Source organism: Strix aluco, chromosome W (assembly GCF_031877795.1).
Source record: "Strix aluco isolate bStrAlu1 chromosome W, bStrAlu1.hap1, whole genome shotgun sequence".
Taxonomy (NCBI): Eukaryota; Metazoa; Chordata; class Aves; order Strigiformes; family Strigidae; genus Strix; species Strix aluco.
Genome location: NC_133970.1, coordinates 34947388 through 34968122, shown reverse-complemented (window position 1 = coordinate 34968122; position 20735 = coordinate 34947388). Strand labels below are relative to the sequence as shown.

The 20735-nt window shown below is 44.7% G+C and overlaps 1 protein-coding gene across 3 annotated transcripts in view; it reads left to right on the top strand.

Annotated features, from left to right (window-relative positions):
* The window catches only part of LOC141917856 (junction-mediating and -regulatory protein-like), a 97409-nt gene that overhangs the window by 12367 nt on the left and 64307 nt on the right, over positions 1 to 20735 (top strand). For all 3 annotated transcript variants that reach the window (XR_012621481.1, XM_074811452.1, XM_074811450.1), the window contains exon 2: positions 19573 to 19746. Coding sequence is in view for 2 of the 3 variants with exons in the window: in XM_074811452.1 (XP_074667553.1) it covers positions 19573 to 19746 (174 nt within the window). In the remaining variant the exon portion in view is untranslated. The remainder of the gene's footprint in view (positions 1 to 19572; positions 19747 to 20735) is intronic.

Here is a 20735-nt window from a genome sequence, read left to right as displayed (position 1 = left end):
CTTTCTCTCTCATTTCTCCATGAAAACAGGAACAAAATCAACCTAAGCAGGTAACACCACAGACTACAAATCTGTGTACACCTGATACTAATTTAAATTGCTCTCTTCTGAAATGTTTGTGCTGTTATGAAAGTGATTTAATAGTTTGCCATTTACATGATATTTGCTGTTAGAGTATGAGGAAAAAAAGTGTGCATGATATGGGATTCCAGGAATTCCTTGATGTTTCTTTCCCACAGCCCTAAAACTTATTTCTGTGTTACTAACAGCAGAAAAAAGCCTAGGACACTATATGATGAGCAGTCCTATACAATTAGCCCTCATTTGCTATGATTCCTGTAGCTTATTTGTGGCTGTGCTATTCCAAGTAATATACTAAACTCAAACAAATATATGTGTTTTTGAGCACTCATTTGGCATGAGTGTAACTCAGGAGTGGCACAGCCAAGTCACATGATAAGGTAAGGTGATCAGACAAGTACTATCTTAAAATAAAAGCAACTTTACCATGATGTTACACATATGTTTGTCTTGTTTACAGAAAAGGAGATGCATAGTTTTTAATTGTTGACATCTCCCTCGAGCTTTCAGAAGAGATCTGGTGTGTCGTACATTGTTGTCAGAGCTGGCAGCTTTTAAGTCTGAGCCTTTTGATATTCCAACAAGTTTTTTTTTATATATATATACACACACACATAAAGTTCTGCTGAGACTTCTATTTAGAATTTTGTGTGGGAGGAGAGAAAATGCATTGTTCAGTAATGTGTACATGGAAATAATGTTCTGGCTCACTTGGCTACATTAAAATACTACTTCAGTTATTCTTACCTAGTAGTTAAGTTCTTTTCCTTTTCTGTGAACTTGTATTACATTTAAGGTGCATTTTGGTAGGCAGTGTAAATGAACTTGGCAAAAGTAGTTGTTACTGTCCTAGGAGCTGTTAACCTAAACGTAAATGAAGATAACTGATATGAGTGAAAGGAGGCCAAGATTGCCAATCTGCAGTTCTTAGCCTTCTGGTGTGCTCTCTGCACTCAGTTACTTGGGTATGCAGGCTATCTGCATGCAGATAAAAGATCGTCTTAAACAGGGTTTAAAGAGGAATAATGTGGCTCATTTGATATGAGCAGCTCTTCACAGGTCTAGAAGATAGCATGAAACATCTTATGAAAGTGTTCCTTTTTATTTCTTGTGTTAAACACCCTGTGTTTTACTTCCCAATATCTTTTTTTGGTTTTGTTTTGTGTGAGTATGTTTACTGTTTGTTTCTTACAGTAACTGCAAACTTTGAACTTGTTCATTATGTGTGTTTTATGTGTACATTTGGTTTGATTATTTTAATTAGCTCAGTCCTGCAAACAGCAATTCAGAAAATCCTGCCAAAATCCAGACAATAATCTTTTTTATGCATTGGCATACACTTCAATTCCCTATCTTCAAAAGCCTGGTTGAAAAAACTGAACATTTCTGTCCACTCAGTAGGTGGATGATTGTTTTCTGTACCACTTATAAACTGTACGGTTTCCAAATGAGTTTAATATGTAACTTAATTGTATCTTCTTTTAATCTTAAGAGGTTAGACAGATATAGTGCTGATTCCAGCACTTATCATACTGGGCAGTATTACCTTATTTGTTTATGTTATCCCAACTCTGTGTCTATCTTTTGTATTCTCTTAGATGATTTCTGTCCCAACAGTAAAATATATCTTAGATTTGTATTGGAGAGTCAGGCTTTGGTCCATTACTGGGGCATTCATCTTGCTACAATAATGCAAATGGTCTTTTTATACGACAAAGGTAAGGATGTTGATGGCAATGCAGTCATGCAAACAAAAAGCTAAATGTTCTCGCAAGGCTGATCATCTAACCATAACAGGTGAAACTTAAATATAGGACCATGCATGTAAGAAAAGTAGAATCATAGAATATCTCGAGTTGGAAGGGACCCATGAGGATCATCAAGTCCAGCTCCCTGCTCCTCATAGGACTACCTAAAACTAAACGATATGATGAAGAGCATTGTCCAGACACTCCTCAAACTCTGACGGGCTTGGTGCCGTGACCACTTCCCTGGGGAGCCTGTTCCACTGACCGACCACCCTCTCATTGAAGAACCTTTTCCTAATGTCCAATCTGAATTTCCCCTGACACAGTTTCATTCCATTTCCACGTGTCCTATCCCTGGTCACCAGAGAGAGGAGATCAGCACTTCCCCCTCCGCTGCCCCCCTTGAGGAAGTTGTAGACTGCAATGAGGTCACCCCTCAGCCTTCTCTTCTCCAAGCTGAACAAGCCAAGTGACCTCCCCTGCTCGTCATAAGTCTTGCCCTTGAGACCTTTCACCATCTTGGTCGCTCTCCTCTGGACACACTCTAATAGTTTGATGTCCTTCTTATATTGAGGCACCCAGAACTGCACACAGTACTCGAGGTGGGGCCGCACCAGTGCCATGCAGAGGGGGACAATCACCTCCCTCGACTGGCCACCTATGCTGTGCTTGATGCACCGCAGGACATGGTTGGCCCTTTTGGCTGCCAGGGCACGCTATTGGCTCATGTTCAACTTGCCATCAACCCAACCCCCCAAATCTATTTCTGCAGGGCTGCTCTCCAGTCTCTTGTCCCGCAATGTGTATGTATAACCAGGATTACCCCGTGCCAGGTGCAGAATCTGGCACTTCCTCTTGTTAAATTTCATATGGTTGGTGATTGCCCAGGTCTGTAGTTTATCCAGATCTCTCTGTAAGGCCTCTCTACCCTTGAGGAGGTCCACAGCTCCTCCTAGTTTAGTATCACCAGCAAACTTACTTAATGTACATTCGATTCCTGCGTTCAAATCATTTATAAAAACATTGAAGAACACTGGCCCTAAAACTGAGCCTGGCAGAACTCCACTGGTGACTAGCTCCCAGCCTGATGTAACCGCATTCGCTATAACCCTTTTAGCCCAACCCAGTGTATTGTGGACTTGTCTAGCTGTATGCTGGACATACAAGTAGTGTGCCTGTAGTACAGATTTCATGTACTTGAGACTCCTGCTCATTACCAGGACATGTGGGAGTGTGTGTATTTGTTTTTAACAAGATTTGTTTGTTTGTTTAAAGATAGCTTAAAAAGAGAGAGTATAGAAACAATTTTAAGCATGTTCTAATATAAGAACTTGCAGTCTAAGTTCAGTTGCCAAAATTTTGCCTTCAGTTTTTATGTACTCTGGAGCTTTACTTCTTTGGCAGTCATTGTCTGGAGCTCATTGCAAGTGTATCAGCAGGAGGATTTTGTATTTTGTACTTAGGACTGCTGTCCAGTGGAAAGGATGGAATATCTAAGAACTATTCTATCTGCAGTATTCATCTTTGAAAACAACTAGACTTAGTTTTACTTGTGATCTTAAATATGCTTCTCCAATTAAAAATCTTTAGAATTCTTCCTGGAAATGACAAGTAATACTATCAGGCTTCCAAGAACCTAAATTCATAGGAGAATAGGGTATTCTGTAACTACTGTTTTTCCAAAAATATTAAAAAGCTTAGACGGAGACCGAAAAATATCTTTATGGCTTGTTTTAGCTGAAAATGGATGTGTCATGTTGCAATACTTTTATAAAATACACAAAATGAGAATAACAATGAAAGTTTTGGGAATAATAGCAAAGGAAATGTAAGACTTGACTCTTCACTGATTAAATCAAGCTTTGGATTATGCTCCCAACTGAGGGCAACTTGCACATAGTTGCACTTTTCTCTGTAATGCTTTTAAAGCTTTATGGACAAAATATATATTTTTTTTCTTTTTAAAAATACTGAAGACCAAAATAATCTTTGTTATATCAGCCCAGCTGATTGCAATGGATGCCAGAGCAGTGTGAGGAGCGCCAGCAGCAGTAAGCAGCAGCAGAGAACACAGGAGGGATACATGTAGACAAGGAGAGGCTTGTCTGAACAGGGAGCATTCCCTGAGCAACTGACCCTAGACCCACTGATTTGACAAGACAGCAAGGGGCAGAGCCTGTACCTGTCAGTGTGGGAGATTTAAGCAGGCTAAACCAATCAGCCCAGTTGATTGCAGTGGATGAGCATATATACTTCCCAGCAGGCAGGTGTGTGGCAGTGGATAGCATGGTAACTACTTGGTAAGAAGCAGTGTCCTTTGCTTCTTCTGAGCTTCTAGCACCTGGTAGAACCAATGCAGTCACACAGACAGAGCTCCTGTCAAAGCATGTGACCACTCAGATTTCCAGCTGTGGGATGTGTGAAGGGATATTCCTGGAGGTGGAAAGTGATAGTGAGCAAGCCTGTGGGAGGTGTGACCAGATAGATAAACTGCTCTACTTGGTGGCCAAGCTGGAGAAGGAGATGGGCAGACTGAGGAGTATTCAAGAGTCTGAGAAGGAGATTGATCAATGGAGCTGTACTCTACCATTTCTGATGCATAGAAGCCAACTCAGTGTGGCCACTATGGAGGCAGGATCAGGCTCTGTTTTGTGCCAGGAGGAAGGCAGTGTCACAAGAAACAAGGAGGGGTAGAAGAAGACTACAGCACAGAGCAGTAAGAGAAACTTCTCCTTACCCTCCAAGATAGAAGAGGAACCGATGTAAGCGGTCTTGCCAAGGTCAGAGAGACCAACCCCTCACAACAAAACCTGCATTAAGACCAGCGCTAAGAAGAAACAATGGCAAGTTACGGTCATTGGTGATTCCCTCCTGTATGGAATGGAAGCACCTATTTTTTATTGGGTTTGTGTGTGGTGGGGTTTTGGTAGCAGGGGAGGGGCTACAGGGGTGGCTCCTGTGAAAAGCTGCTAGAAGCTTCCCTGGCTCCAAGTTGGACCCACCTCTGGCTAAGGCCGAGCCAATTAGCGACAGTAGTTGTGCCTCTGTGATAACATATTTAAGAAGGGGAACGTAGGAGGAGGAGTGAGGGAAATAGATATGCAGACACTGAGGTCAGTTGAAGAAAGGAGGAGGAAGTGCGCTGTAGCAGAGATTCCCCTGCAGCCCTTAGAGGTCCATGGTGGAGCAGATGCCCACCTGTGGAAGACCCCATGTCAGAGCAGGTGGCTGCACCTGAAGAAGGCTGTGACTCTGAGGGAAGCCCATGCTGGAACAGTCTGTTGCTGGGAGGACTGCAACCCATGGAAGGGACCCATGCTAGAGCAGTTCATGAAGAGCTGCAGCCCTATGGGAAAGAATCATGTCAGAGAAGTTTATGGAGGGCTGTCTCCCATGAGAGGGATTCCATGCTGGAGCAAGGGAAGAGTGTGAGGAGTTGTCCCCCTGAGGAGGAAGGAGCGGCAGAAACAATGGGTGATGAACTGACCACAACCCCCATCCTCTGCTCCCTGTGCCACTGTGGGAGAGGAGGTAGAGAAATCGTGAGCAAAGCTGAGCCCAGGAAGAAGGGAGGGGTGGGGGGAAGGTGTTTTTAAGATGTGGTTGTATTTCTCACTGTCCTACTCTGGTGGTTTGTTAAGTGGTGGTGGTGTTCAAATCAAATTGATGTTCTTTTTCTTCCCCAATGGAGTCTGTCTTTTGCCCATGACCATAATTGGTTGAGTCATCCCTCCCTGTCCTTGTCTTGATCCCTGGGCCTTTTGTTTTATTTTTTTCTTCCCTGTCCCACCAGGGATGGGGAAGGAGTGAGGGAGTGGCTGTGTGGTGCTTAGTTGCCCTTTGAGCTTAAACAATGACATGTTTGCAGACCAGACCTTCTTTTCAGGGAAGTTTGATGCCTCCCTAGGGCCTGAATTAGGGATGTCACCACAAGACTGAAGAGTTTAGTACAACCTTTAGACTACTGTCCATTCCTGCACTTTCGCATGGGTACTAATGTTGTTGTAACAAAAAGTCTGAAAGATATTTCAGAGCCCTGGGAAGAATGCTAAAAAATTTAGGAGCAGGGGCAGTGTTTTCTTCAATCCTCCCAGTAATGGGGGGAGACTTTGGAAGAAACAGGCAAGCCCAGTATATCAGTACCTGGCTTCAGGACTGGTGCCTCTGCCAAAACTTTGCATTTTTAAATCATGGAAGAGCCTTTGAGAGACAAGGTATGTTGGAGCATGACAGAATCCACCTGTCCCAATGGGGAAAGCAGGTTTTTGGGCATAAGCTGGCAGGACTGATTGAGAGTGCTTTAAACTAGAATTGATGGGGGAAGGGGATACCAACAGGATTGCAGTAGGTAAGCCAAGGGGTTGGCATGGCATCGCCTGAGGGTGGCAGTGTTAGTGGGAACATTTACACTGCTCCAGGGAGCATGGAGGGCTCAGGAGCATATCTGAAATGCTTGTACACCAATGCATGCAGTATGAGAAGCAAACGGGATGAACTGGAAGTGTTGGTTAGCTCCCAGAGCTATGATATAATTGGTATTAGTGAGACTTGGTGGAATGAGTCCCACAACTGGAGTGCTGGGATGGAGGGCTATAGGCTGTTCAGGAGGGATAGGCAGGGCAGGCGAGGGGGAGGAGTTGCACTGTATGTAAAAGGGAGAGGTTTGATTGTACAGCCCTTGCAGTTAGGGATGATGTGCTTGAGAGCCTCTGGGTGAGGATTAGGGAGATGGAAAACAAAGTAGATGTTGTAGTGGGTGTCTGCTACCGATAGCCCAGCCAGGATGGTAGTACTGATGAGTTATTTTATAGGCAATTAGGAGAAGTTTCTGGATCGGTAGCCCTTGTCCTTATGGGAGATTTCAACTTTCCAGACATCAACTGGAAATACCATACTGCTGTGACAAGCAGGTCTTGGAAATTCCTGAAGTTTGTAGGAGATAACTTCTTGACACAAGTACTCAGGGAGCCAACTAGGAAAGAAGCTCTCCTAGACTTGCTAATTGTGAATAGAGAAGGACTCGTGGGAGATGTGATGGTAGGTGGCTGTCTTGGCCGCACTGATCATGAAATGGTTTAGTTTAAAATTTTCAGTGTAATGAGAAAAAAGGTCAGCAGAGTTGCTACCCTGGACTTCAGTAGAGCAAGCTTTAAGCTATTCAGGGAGCTACTTAGCAGAGTACGCTGGGAATCTGCTTTTGAAGGCTTAGGAGTCCATGAGTGCTGGTCATCAGCAAGTTTGCTGATGATACTAAACTGGGAGGTGCTGTTGACTCTCTTTAGGGACAAGAGGCCTTGCAGAGAGATCTGGATAGGTTGGAGCATTGGGCTATGATTAATGGGATGAAATGTAACAAGTCCAAATGCTGGATTTGGCACGTGGGATGGAGTAACACTGGACACAGTTATAAATTGGGAGAGGAGTGGCTAGAGAGCAGCCCTGCAGAAAGGGATCCAGGGATGCTGGTTGATGGCAGCCAAGAGGGCAAACCACATATACTGTGCATCAAACGCAGTATAACCAGCCAGTCAGAAGAGGTGATTATCCTGCTTTATTTAGTGTTGATGTGGCCTCACCTTGAATACTGTGTGCAGTTCTGGGCCCCACAACTTAAGAAGGATGTGAAGATCCTTGAATGCATCCAGAGGAGGGCAACAAAGCTGATGAAAGGGCTGGAAGCTGTGTCCTGTGAGGAGTGGCTAAGGACTTTGTCCTTGTCTAGTTTGGAGAAAAGGAGGCTGAGGGGTGACCTCATTGCTCTCTACAGCTTCCTGAGGAGGGGAAGTGGTGAGGGAGGTGCCAAGCTCTTCTCCCAGGTATTGAGTGACAGGACACGTAGGAATGGTTCAAAGCTGTGCTGGGAAAGCTTAGACTGGACATTAGGAAGCATTTCTTTACCAAGAGGGTGGTCAAACACTGGAACAGGCTTCCTCGGGAGGTGGTTGATGCCCTAAGCCTGTCAGTGTTTAAGAGGCATTTGGACAATGCCCTTAATGATAGGCTTTAACTTTTGGTCAGCCCTGAATTGGTCAGGCAGTTGGACTAGATGATCGTTGTAGGACCCTTCCAACTGAAAATATTCTATTCTGTGTCATCCCCCAGGACAGATACACAAAGGATTACTTTGGCCCACAGGCATTTCAAGAAATACGTATCCCTCTCTTCGAGGAGGCCTGAGCTATATAGTTCAAATATATGTCCTGTTAAATTGACAAAAATGTGTTTCCTGCTGGCTAGAGTCTATCTGCACAATAATTGCCTAAAATATATGGACTTGTTCAGTCGTGAACTATGTAACATCTGTGAAACATGATTCTTGAATAAATGCAGTATTCAATGGGTAGAGCACTAGTCAGGTCTCTAGAGGATATTATTCTACCCCCCTCCACACCCTTCTTTAATATAAATAAATTAAATGTGTTCAGCTCTGGGGGCCCCAACATAAGGACAATGGACCTGTTGGAGCGGGTCTGGAGGAGGCCACAAAGATAATCAGGGGGCTGGAACACCTCTCCTGTGAGGACAGGCTGAGAGAGTTGGGGTTCTTCAGCCTGGAGAAGAGAAGGTTCTGGGGAGACCTTATAGTGGCCTTCTAGTACTTAAAGGGGGCTACAGGAAAGCTGGGGACAGACTTTTTAATAGGGCTTGTAGCCATAGGACAAGGGGTAATGGTTTTAAACTGAAAGAGGGTAGATTCAGATTAGGTATAAGGGAGAAATTCTTCACGGTGAGGGTGGTGAGACACTGAACAGGTTGCCCAGAGAAGCTGTGGCTGCCCCCTCCCTGGCAGTGTTCAAGGCCAGGTTGGACGGGGCTTTGAGCAACCTGGGCTAGTGGAAGGTGTTCCTGCCCATGGCAGGGGGGTTGGAACTAGATGATCTTTAAGGTTCCTTCCAACCCAAACCATTCCATAATTCTATGATATGATTCTATGAAAAGTTGTGAAAGTAAAAAAATTCACACCAAGACTGTTGAATTAAATGAATAGTAACACTGAATATCTGTATTGAGAATTAATCATGAATGGGGCATAACATGGCACAAAAATTATTCATGTATTTTATGGTAGCACCTTGAAAACTGCACAGTTTTAACATACCGGGTTGGTTTAGACATTTGACCAGATTAACCAATATCTCCATTTTACTAAAAGGTGTTAGCTGAATTTTCATGTTTCTAATATAGCATATCATCTAGGTACTGCCCATGTGAAAATTGGAACATACACAGTTTTAAACTACCTGTAAGTCAGTAGAGGGCCTGGTTTGCCTTATGACATTATTAATTCAGTGGATTCTGTGCTAGGCCCAGCATTATTGTTATCTGATAGTCTGAATACTGTCTGGATGGCAGCCAGCTAAAATAAAAAAATGCTTCAGCTGACTTTGATCCAGAACAGGAAAGCTTCCATCAGACGACTTTATAGAGCAAAGTGGGAGACATCCTCTACACAGCTAGCTTAGCACCATCTGTTTCCTATGTCAGTGGCCCATTTAGGACTAGTAGCACTAAAGCAGCCTGGACTCTTCATCAGACTTACAAGGCTCTGTCTGGAAGCAGAATTGAAGCTATCTGTTCATACCACACTGTATTGGCAAAGACTGTTCTTTTACTGGTAATGACATCAGTTCCAAAAAGTGAGAGAGAATAGTTTGACCCTTTTGTATTCCCTTAACCATTGTATATCGTAACTATAATTTCAAATGTATGTCATAATTTCTCTGTGTTGTTTGTTTTTTTTCTTTTCCAAAACTGGAATTTTTCATACTTCTTCTGACTCTTTATCTCATGTAACTTTTAACCCAAGTGAAATTTGAAGCAGCAATTTTATGGTGTTGATCTGTGTGGTGGTTTGACCTTGGCTAAATGCCAGGTACCCACCAAGTCACTCTATCACTTCCTCCCCTTTCCCCCTTTTTTCTCAACAGGGCAAAGAAGGGAAAGAAAATAAGATAGGAAAACAAAACAACCCTTGTGGGTAAAACAACAGCAGTTTTAATATAAGCAAAGCGAAGCAAAGGTCCGCGCGCGGAAGCAAAAAAAGAAAACAGATTTATTCTCTACTTCCCATGAACAGGCGATGTCGGGCCTTCTCAGGAAGCAGGGCTCCAATACGCGTAGTGGTTGCCTCGGAGGACCAAGGGTGACCCCACCCCCTTCCTCCTTTCTCCCAGCTTTATACTGAGCAGACGTCATATGGTCTGGAATATCCCTTTGGTCAGTTCGGGTCAGCTGTCCTGGTTGTGTCCCCTCCCAAGATCTTGCCCACCCCGTCCCACTGCGGGGGGGGGAAATGTCGGAAAGAGCCTTGGTGCTGTGTAAGCACTACTCAGCAGTAGCCACACCACCAGTGTGCTATCAACACCCTGCCAGCTCCCAACATAAAACACAGCACCATGAGGGCTGCTACAGGGGAAAACCAATTCTGGCTCAGCCAGACCCGATACAGTCTCCACCCCTTATTCCATACCATTTACGTCATGCCCAGGTCCCACATAACACTCATTTATCCATTCCGTAAGCTTTCTTCACTCCTCCAGATGTTCAGTGACTTGGCTCCCATCTGTCAAGATGGATGTTCAGGACAGGAGCAGTATGTTTGACTGTTGGACTCCAGCACCGGCTAGGTTTGGGTCATCATCGCACGTATTTGGTTCACTCTTCGTCGTTCCTACTTCCTCCATCACTTCCTGCAACATACAACTCAACCCACAGATTATTTCCCCCCAAGGTTAAATCTCCTTGAGGCACACACTGAGTAGCCCCATTCTCCCGCATTACCCACCAAGTACATCCAGGTCCCTGAGCAAAAACAATCCCACGAGTGGGCTTGCCTTTTCCCAAGGGAGGAGCAATCCACACTGCCTTCCCCAGCCATTTCCCTGTGTGTACTACAGGGACCTTATCTCCTCCCACAGTATGAAGGGGTTTGGTTTGGGCAGGACCAGGATGGTTAACAGATCCTCTGGTGTTAATTAGCCAAGTGGCTTCTGCTAAATTTATATCCCAGTGCCTCCATCCCCCATTGTCCAATGCTCTCAACATAGTCTTCAACAGTCCATTGTATCTTTCAATCTTTCCAGACGCTTGTGGGTAATAAGGGATGTGATACACCCACTCAATGCCGTGTTTCTTTGCCCGGGAGTTTATGAGATTATTTCGAAAATGGGTCCCGTTGTCTGATTCGATTCTTTCAGGAGTACCATGTCACCACAAAATTTGCCTTTCAAGACCTAAGATGGTATTTCGGGCAGTGGCATGATTTACAGGGTACGTTTCGAGCCAACCAGTAGTTGCTTCCACCATGGTGAGTATGTAGCGCTTGCCTTGGCGTGTTCGTGGCAATGGTCCAATATAGTCAATTTGCCAGGCCTCACCATCTCGAAAACTCAGCCATCGCCCTCTGTTCCAGGGAGACTTTACTCGTGTGGCTCGCTTGATTGCAGCACATGTTTCGCATTCATGAGTGACCTGTGAGATGGCCTCCATGGTCAGGTCCACCCCTCGATCACGAGCCCATCTGTACGTTGCATCTCTCCCGAGATGCCCGGATGTTTCATGGGCCCATCGAGCTACAAATAGCTCACCCTTGTGCTCCCAGTCCAGGTCCAGCTGAGCTACTTCAATTTTAGCAGCCTTGTCTACTTGCTCATTGTTTTGATGTTCTTCGGTGGCACGGCTTTTGGGCACGTGGGCATCTACATGACGTACCTTTAGAGCCACGTTTTCCACTCGGGCAGCGATGTCCTGCCACAGTGCAGCAGCCCAGATGGGTTTACCTCTGCGCTGCCAATTGGTCTTCTTCCACTCCTGTAGCCACCCCCACAGGGCTTTAGCCACCATCCAGGAGTCAGTGTAGAGATACAGTACTGGCCATTTTTCTCGTTCAGCAATCTCTAGGGCTAGTTGGATCGCTTTTACTTCTGCAAACTGACTTGACTCGCCCTCTCCTTCAGTGGCCTCAACGACTTGTCTTGTGGGGCTCCACACAGCAGCTTTCCACTTCCGATGGTTTCCTACCACACGACAGGATCCATCAGTAAACAGAGCATACCGCCTTTCATCTTCTGGTAACTCGTTATATGGCAGTGCCTCTTGGGCACGAGCCACCTCCTCAGGCAGTGCTCCAAAATCTCTACCTTCTGGCCAGTCCATGATCTCTTCCAGGATCCCTGGACGGTTGGGTTTTCCCAGTCGAGCTCGTTGCGTGATTAACGCTACCCATTTACTCCAGGTAGCACTGGTTGCATGGTGTGTAGAAGGGATGTTTCCTTTGAACATCCAATGTAGTACAGGCAATCGCGGTGCCAAGAGGAGCTGTGCTTCTGTACCAACAACTTCGGAAGCGGCTCGAATCCCCTCATATGCTGCCAATATCTCCTTTTCAGTTGGAGTGTAGTGGGCTTCTGATCCTCGATATCCCCGGCTCCAAAATCCTAATGGTCGACCCCGAGTTTCACCTGGTATCTTCTGCCAGAGGCTCCATGTGAGGCCATGCTCCCCAGTGGATGTGTAAAGTACATTTTGCACATCTGGTCCTGTCCGAACAGGCCCAAGAGCTACCGCCCGAGCTATCTCCTGTTTGATGTGCTCAAAGGCTTGTTGTTGCTCAAGACCCCACTCAAAATGGTTCTTCTTTCGGGTTACTTGATAGAGAGGGCTCACCAGCTGACTGTACCCTGGAATGTGCATCCTCCAAAATCCCACAAGTCCTAAGAAAGCTTGTGTTTCCTTCTTGTTGGTCGGTGGAGACATAGTTGCTATCTTGTTGACAACCTCCATAGGCACATGGCGGCGTCCATCTTGCCATTTTATTCCCAAGAACTGAATCTCCTGTGCTGGTCCCTTGACCTTGCTTTTCTTTATGGCAAACCCAGCTCTCAGAAGAATCTCGATTACTTTTTGTCCTTTCTTGAACACTTCTTCTGCCTTGTTGCCCCACACAATGATGTCATCGATGTACTGTAGATGTTCAGGGGCATCACCCTTTTCCAGTGCAGTTTGAATTAGTCCATGACAAATAGCGGGGCTGTGCTTCCACCCCTGGGGCAGTCGATTCCAGGTATATTGGACACCCCTCCACGTGAAGGCAAACTGTGGCCTGCACTCTTCTGCCAAAGGAATTGAAAAGAATGCATTGGCGATGTCGATTGTGGCGTACCACTTGGCTGCCTTTGACTCCAGTTCATATTGGAGCTCTAACATATGTGGTACAGCAGCACTCAGTGGTGGCGTCACTTCGTTCAGGCCACGATAGTCTACTGTCAACCTCCACCCTCCGTCAGACTTTCGCACCGGCCATATTGGGCTATTAAAAGGCGAATGTGTCTTACTGATGACACCTTGGGTCTCCAGTTGACGGATCAGTTCTTGGATGGGAGCCAGAGAGTCTCGGTTCGTGCGATACTGCCGTCGGTGCACGGTCCTCATAGCAATTGGCACCTGTTGTTCTTTAACTCGCAACAGTCCTACAACAAAAGGATCTTCTGAGAGGCCAGGCAGATTAGACAACTGTTTGACCTTCTCTGTGTTCACACTGGCCACGCCAAAAGCCCATCGGTATCCTTTTGGGTCTTTGAAATACCCCCTCTTGAGGTAGTCAATGCCCAAGATACAAGGGGCTTCTGGGCCAGTTACAATGGGATGTTTTTCCCACTTGTCCCCGGTCAAGCTAACCTCGGCCTCCAGTACTGACAGTTCTTGACATCCCCCTGTCACTCCTGAGATCCAGATAGGTTCTGCCCCTCTATAACTTGATGGCATTAATGTACACTGTGCCCCGGTATCGATTAAAGCCTGGTACTTCTGTGGATTTGATGTGCCAGGCCATCGAATCCACGCTGTCCAATACACCCGATCATCCCTTTCCTCCTCCTGGCTGGAGGCAGGGGCCCTCTATTCCTGTTCTTGGTCAGAGTATTCACTGTCTGACCCTTGCCGTGCCAGGCCGGAAACTCCTTCATCAGGGCCAAGGGAGGTGATCTCAGTCTTCCTGTATCTGGGAGATCGCTGATTACTTTCTTGCGGTTTCACACCAGCTACATTAACAACCTTCTTGGATGTCTTCTTCTTGGCAGGGGTCTTTCCTCGCAATTCATGTACACGAGCTTCCAACTTGAAGGTGGGTTGGCCATCCCACTTCCTCATGTCCTCCCCCTGGTCACGCAGGAAGAACCAAAGTTCGCCACGTGTCATGCGCCTGGGTTTCCCTTTCCCTCTGACTGGGGTGGAAGAGAACCGATTTCTGGGGTGCTCCTGACATCTAAGGCACTCGCCCGTAGAGATGAGGAGGTACCAAGACTCTCTTCAAAGTTCTGAAGCCAGGAAGAGACTGCCTCCACAGTTGGCGTACATCTTAGTCCTTCTCCCACATCCATTTCTGGGTAGTACATCGCAGCCAAGCCGGCAGAATACGAGGATGGCGCACCTTTAATCACCTTCCTCCACATGGCCCGTGTGCACAGGACATCCTCTGGATTTTTAGGGGCTTCATCATTATCTGGATCACTATAGATGACTTCCAGCACTGCTAATTCTCTCAGGTACTGGACACCTTCATCCGCAGTAGCCCACTTCCCTGGGGAGTTGTCCGTAAGATCTTCCTTGAAAGGATATCTTGCTTTAACACTTGAAAGGAGCCGTCTCCACAGACTGCAAATTCCTGTCTCTTTTCCAATTCCCCTTTCAATTCCTCGATTTCTAGCAAGGGAACCCAGCTGTTGGGCTTCCTTACCTTCCAGCTGCTGAGCATCAGCCCCATTATCCCAGCATCGAAGCAGCCAGGCAGCAATCCGCTCACCCGGCTGGCGGCTATAGTCTTTCCGCAGATCTCGCAGTTCTGATGACGTCAGGGACCGGGTAGTTTCTGCCTCCTGTTTGAGTTCTGTTATTCCCTCTTCTGACCCCTTTGCTGAAGGACCCGCTTCTTCCTCTTCTTTCTCGTCCCTTATTAATCAAGGGTATAGGCCTGTTGTTCTCCTTGTCCACTGTTTCTTTTTTACTACTGGGGCAATCTCTGCTGTTGTTGTTATTGTTTGAGTTCCCATCTCCACCACAGTCCTTTGAGAGCACTGAACTGCAGCTCGATAAGCACAGGCCAGGCCCCAGTACAGCGCTAGGAGTTGCTGATTTTCACTGGGATAGACAAGGCACCCTTCTATCAGGTGTTGTGTCAGTTTTGCGGGGTTGCTTGCCTCTTCAGGGGTAAGATCCCAGGCTACAGGAGGTGATAACCGTCCTAGGAATCTGCCCAAATCCTTCCACTCCCCCTGCCACCCAGGGACAGGCCGCCTCAGGGCACATTTTGGTATTCTCTCACCCAAAATTTGCTTTCTCTTACACCAAAAACCTAACGAGCTCCACACAGCCCACAATAGGCGAATAGCATTAATGAACAGTATCAAAGAGCTAACATAAGGATTAATAAGTACTTCGGGAGCCTGCAGAATAAAACCACTCATGATGTTCCCAATTTCTTCCAGCATGTTCCCGAGCTTAGCAAAATAAAGATAAGCAGAGCAATAAACAAACCCGTGACCAGCACAAGAGCTTGTCGCTTACTAACTGCTATAGCTATAGCACAATTAATATAAAACTGCCGTTGTCCCGCCCCGCGTTGGGCGCCAAAAAAGACTGTGGTGGTTTGACCTTGGCTAAATGCCAGGTACCCACCAAGTCGCTCTATCACTTCCCCCCCTTTCCCCTTTTTTTCTCAATAGGGCAAAGAGGGGAAAGAAAATAAGATAGGAAAACAAAACAACCCTTGTGGGTAAAACAACAGCAGTTTTAACATAAGAAAAGCAAAGCAAAGGTCCACGCACAGCAGAAGCAGAAAAAAGAAAACAGATTTATTCTCTACTTCCCATGAACAGGCGATGTCAGGCCTTCTCAGGAAGCAGGGCTCCAATACGCATAGTGGTTGCCTCGGAGGACCAAGGTGACCCCACCCCCTTCCTCCTTTCTCCCAGCTTTATACTGAGCAGACGTCATATGGTCTGGAATATCCCTTTGGTCAGTTCGGGTCAGCTGTCCTGGTTGTGTCCCCTCCCAAGATCTTGCCCACCCCGTCCCACTGTGGGGGGGAAAAATGTCGGAAAGAGCCTTGGTGCTGTGTAAGCACTACTCAGCAGTAGCCACAACACCAGGGTGCTATCAACACCCTGCCAGCTCCCAGCATAAAACACAGCACCATGAGGGCTGCTACAGGGGAAAACCAGTTCTGGCTCAGCCAGACCCGGTACAATAGTATTCCTAATCTATGTTAAGTTTAAATAAACTTGAACTGTAAATATATGTTTTTGAGATTATATTTTTAAAGGTCAAGAGATTTTGACTTTGAAAATTACATAATGGGGAATTAATTTCAGATAACCTTGTATTTGTAAATACATCAAGTATTACATGTCTGTTTTGTTAAACAGTTGGATATTTTTTTTTTTTAGAAATGGTAAAAGATTTCCAGCAGCATGTGAGGTCTACCCAGGGAAATGCCCCAAATAGATGCAAAACAAACATATAAATTAAAAACATATAGCAAATTCGTACAAATGGATTTTTGGCTTCATAAGAACTAAAGGAAGAAATGGACACATGTTGTTGTGTTTTCTTATATGAATTAAAATATTATTTTCTTTAAAATACTTCAAAGCTTATAATATTTAGATAATTTCATTTAAAAATTAATGGAAACTTTGTGGATTTGAACTTTTATGCCTAAACTCTAGGGAAAAATAATAAAATGGAAGACAAAAGTACCAGAAATGCAGATCACTGTTTTGTTTCACATAGATTCTTGTATTTGTCTGGAGCTGCACTGGTATAATGGGGCTGTGTGCAGCTTCAAAGTACAGATAAGCAAAAAAAAAACAGAAAAAAAAGCCTAGAAAGATCAAAATGTGACTTTTCCTTTTGTTTCATTTCCTATCACTACTTCTCTCCTCATACCTGAAAGTGGGAAATGTGTGAAGTAGCTTATCTGATTGTCTGGTTTGAGCCCAGAGGGCAACTGAGCACCACACAGCTGTTCACTCACCCCTTCCCTCCCAGTGCTGGGAAGGACAAAAGTGAATCAAAAGGCTCAGGAATGGAGATAAGGATAGGGAAGGGTGACTCACCTGTTATGCTCACAGGCAAAAGACAGACTCGTTAGGGGAAGAAAAAAAGGACATCACTTTAATTCAGAACACTAACAAGAACAACACTTAACAGACAGAATGGGACAGTGAGATGTGTTACCGTGTCTTAGAAAAAACCACCTCCCCCACCCCTCCCTTCTTCTTGGCTCAGTTTTGTTGATAACTCTGATATCTCTATCTTCCCCCCCCCAGCAGTAGAGGGGCAGGGGATGTGGGGTGCAGTCAGTCCTGCTGCTTCTTCCTCCAAGGTGGGGGGGAAGCACCCTTCTGCATTCTTCTCACTGCTCCATGTAGTGTCTCTCTCATGGGAGACAGTCCTCCATGAACTTTCTCCATCGTGAGTCACCCCCATGGGATGCATTCTTCTCAGGATGCTCCAGCGTGGTGATTTGTGGAAACAGACTCTACAACTCGAAATAGAGTTATACAGCAGGTATGTTTACTCCGGCTGGGGTGCAAGGGGATTTTTCCACAAAGCTTGCACACCAACAGCACATTTTACCAGAAACTTATAGAGTGTGGATATACATATCCATTGGATTACATAACACAAACATACATATGCATGAGTGAGGCTGGGTTAGTTCTAGAGGCTGGTGTCAGCAGTTTATGTTCTCTTTGCGCCTGCGCATTGCCTCCTGGGGGGCGTCTTCGGGGGGCTTTGGGAGGAAGGCTCACAGTCTTTCTCACCTTGTACTTTTCCCCGGAGCATGTGCAGATTCTCTTGGCCAATTTCTTGAACAACAAGAGTGTTTTCAGGTGGTTTACTCATTCTATCTTATCTAAAAGTACCGGTGTATCCATTTCTACCGTCCATATATGGCTATCTATTCATTACAAAGACTAAACTAGTTAGAGCACACCTGTTCCCCAAGGACAAAAACATGGTATTTTGCTGAACACTGCAGTTCTTGTTAGGTTTCCACAGTAAACTGCTTTGTTTTGATGGACACAGTAGTCCTTGGTAAAATTCCACAGAACAGTCTGGGCAAGCAGGATTATTAATCAAAATTAGCAATATTCAAAAATGCTACAAGTAATACTATAAGTTGACTTGCGGAAACACAACTTCACAACCTATAAGGTTATAAAGTAGGTGTGTTTATTCAGCGCTGAGACACACGGGGGATCGCTCCACCACAAACGTGCGCCCCTCTCGTGGCACCTTGTCTTGGCTTTATGCTACAAAGCATCACATATTCATAATACGCCCATACATATGCATGACCTATTCCCGCTTCGCATTATAATGAGCCTGAAAGTCTTTTTCATATGTTCCGCCCCGGTCTCCTCCTAGTTGTGTCTGCACAGTGTGTCCCAGTGGTCATGGGCTGGGGTCGCAGAGATGAAGGAGCTCCTCTTCCTCACTGTTGAACTTTTTACCTCCGTTCCTTGCGCAGTCTCTGTCGCCTCCTGGACTCAGGCCGGACCATAGGGTTGGTTTTGACCAGTTTTTAGGGCTGTCTTCCTATTCCATCAGGAAGCGTTCCCTCACAGCTTCCATTAATCAAGGTTTCCATATTGTTCTGCTCTCTGGCCCATCGACTATGATCTATTATCCTATTCCATCTTAGTTATCTTTTAACTAATGGGCCTCTAGCCCCTAGCCTGATCTCTAAGTCTTCCATCTTTATCTCTAAACTCAGTTATACCTTCATTTCTTGAGTGCCTGATTTCTATATCCTATTTTAATTTCCTAGCTCCTCATCTCAAGTTGCTATAAGTAAATAAGTTGCAAAGCAGTTTGCTATAAGTGAGTCTCAAAGCAAGTAATCATTTCTCTGTATCAGTGGGTTGCCTCCATGTGTTGCAGTCCTCCCAGCACAGAGCTAGAACAGTGGGAGCTGCTTCTTCCCACAGAGTCCTGGCCTCCTTTAAGTGCAGATGCCTTCTTCAGTGTGGGGTCCTCCACAGGGCAGCCTCTGCTCCTCTGGTGACCTCCATGGTTGGGGGGGGGGGGCCCTGCCATCTCACTAGGGGATACATGGGGGCTCTTAGCTCTGGCACACCTCCCCCCTTTCCTCCTCCTTTCTTCCACTGACCTTGGTATTCACATAAGTGTCCTTCTTGTAATGCCTCCTCACAAGTCCCCAACCCTTTCCCAGCTTGCCTTTCTTAAATACATTATTGCAGAGGTGAAGCCACTGTTGCTAATTGACTTGGCCTTGGCCAGAGGCAGGTCAAATTTGGAGCCAGGGGAGCTTTGAGAATCTTCTCACAGGGGGCCACTGTTGTAGCCCCCTCCCCTGCTACCAAAAAACCTACCACACAAACCCAGCACATTGATTACTATGTTATAGATTCTTGTACTAAGTTGCTTTTTGTGCTGTCTTTGTCCTCATTACCTTCCAAAAATTTTTGAAAAGAAAAAAATAGGAGTGGTGCACATTTTGAGTTAAGCTTATCAGAGACATGCTCATGCTTGACTGGCTAAATTCATGATGTCGGTGGGGTTTAATTTTTTTGTTTGTTTGTATGTCTGATGGTTTTGTGGGGTAGAGAAGATAATACAAAAGGTTAGGCTAAGAAACGTTTGGGGTTTTTTTAAATAACTTATTTTTAGCAGGAATGTTTGAGTACATTCACTAAAATTAGTACTTTTTTTACAGCTTCTGGAAAAGCATAAGAACATGGAAAGCATGGTAGAGCTGCTTGAACTGTATCAAATGGAAGATGAAGCCTACAGTATTCTTGCAGAAGCTACTATGGAGCTCTACCAGTTTTTACTACAGCCATTCCGAGATATGAGGGAACTTGCAATGCTTAGAAGACAGCAGATAAAGGTATGGTAAAGGTAACTGAACTTCTTATTTTATTTATGGGGAAATCATGCTTTTCAGTTGCTATTTACTATTTTTATTATGCAGTATATGCAGTGATGGTTTCTCCAAATGTTGACCCTATTTTTCTGTTTCTTTCACTTAGAGGAGTGCTTTTGAAAACTGAGAATGTCTCTGATATGTAGCTAACCATCAACTGTTTAATTTACTATGTTTGACTGTTAAAATTAATTGTTGAATTTAATAGGTAAAATTTACAGTTTTGTGATTACTGGGAATACCGTCTAATACATAAAACAGACACATTGTACAGTATTTATGCGATTGTTAATTCTTTTAAAAGATTCTGCGGGAAGTTACTTTACATTCTAGTTTTCTGAGATAATCTGACAAACCATGAGAAGTCAGTAGCTTCTCATCTCATATTGTGAAACACTTAAGCATGGAATCATATTAAAAGTACGTAATTTGTTGTAACACTTTAACAGTATATTTTCCAAAGAGCTAAAAAAATATAGCTAGCTGAAGAATACTACATTTTGGTAAAACTGTTTTATAATGCATGTTTGTTTCATTTAAAAATAATTCTATTTTTAAATACTTAACAAAAAATAACAAATTTCATCTTTATTGCATCTCAGAAGTACTTCTGATAAAATCAGCAGTTCCTATGCAGATTAAGACCGTAGCATTGTGATTCTTTTAAAATACATATTGTAACATAGAAACTAAAATGGATTTGTTCCGTTTAATCTGTATTGCAAATGTCAGTTTATCTGTTTGATACCTTATTCAGCCAACATTATTTTTACTGGTTTCAATTTAAAAATATAGTGTTTTTCTCTGTGTTTGAGTATAGAATGAGGAAGGCAGGCAAGAGGATTTATGATTCCAAAACTAGTTTTATTTTGAGCTATTGCTGTGTCTATAAAGTAATTTTTCAGAAAGTTCAGCAATCTGAAACTAACTCTGTGAGATAATGTAATGATATT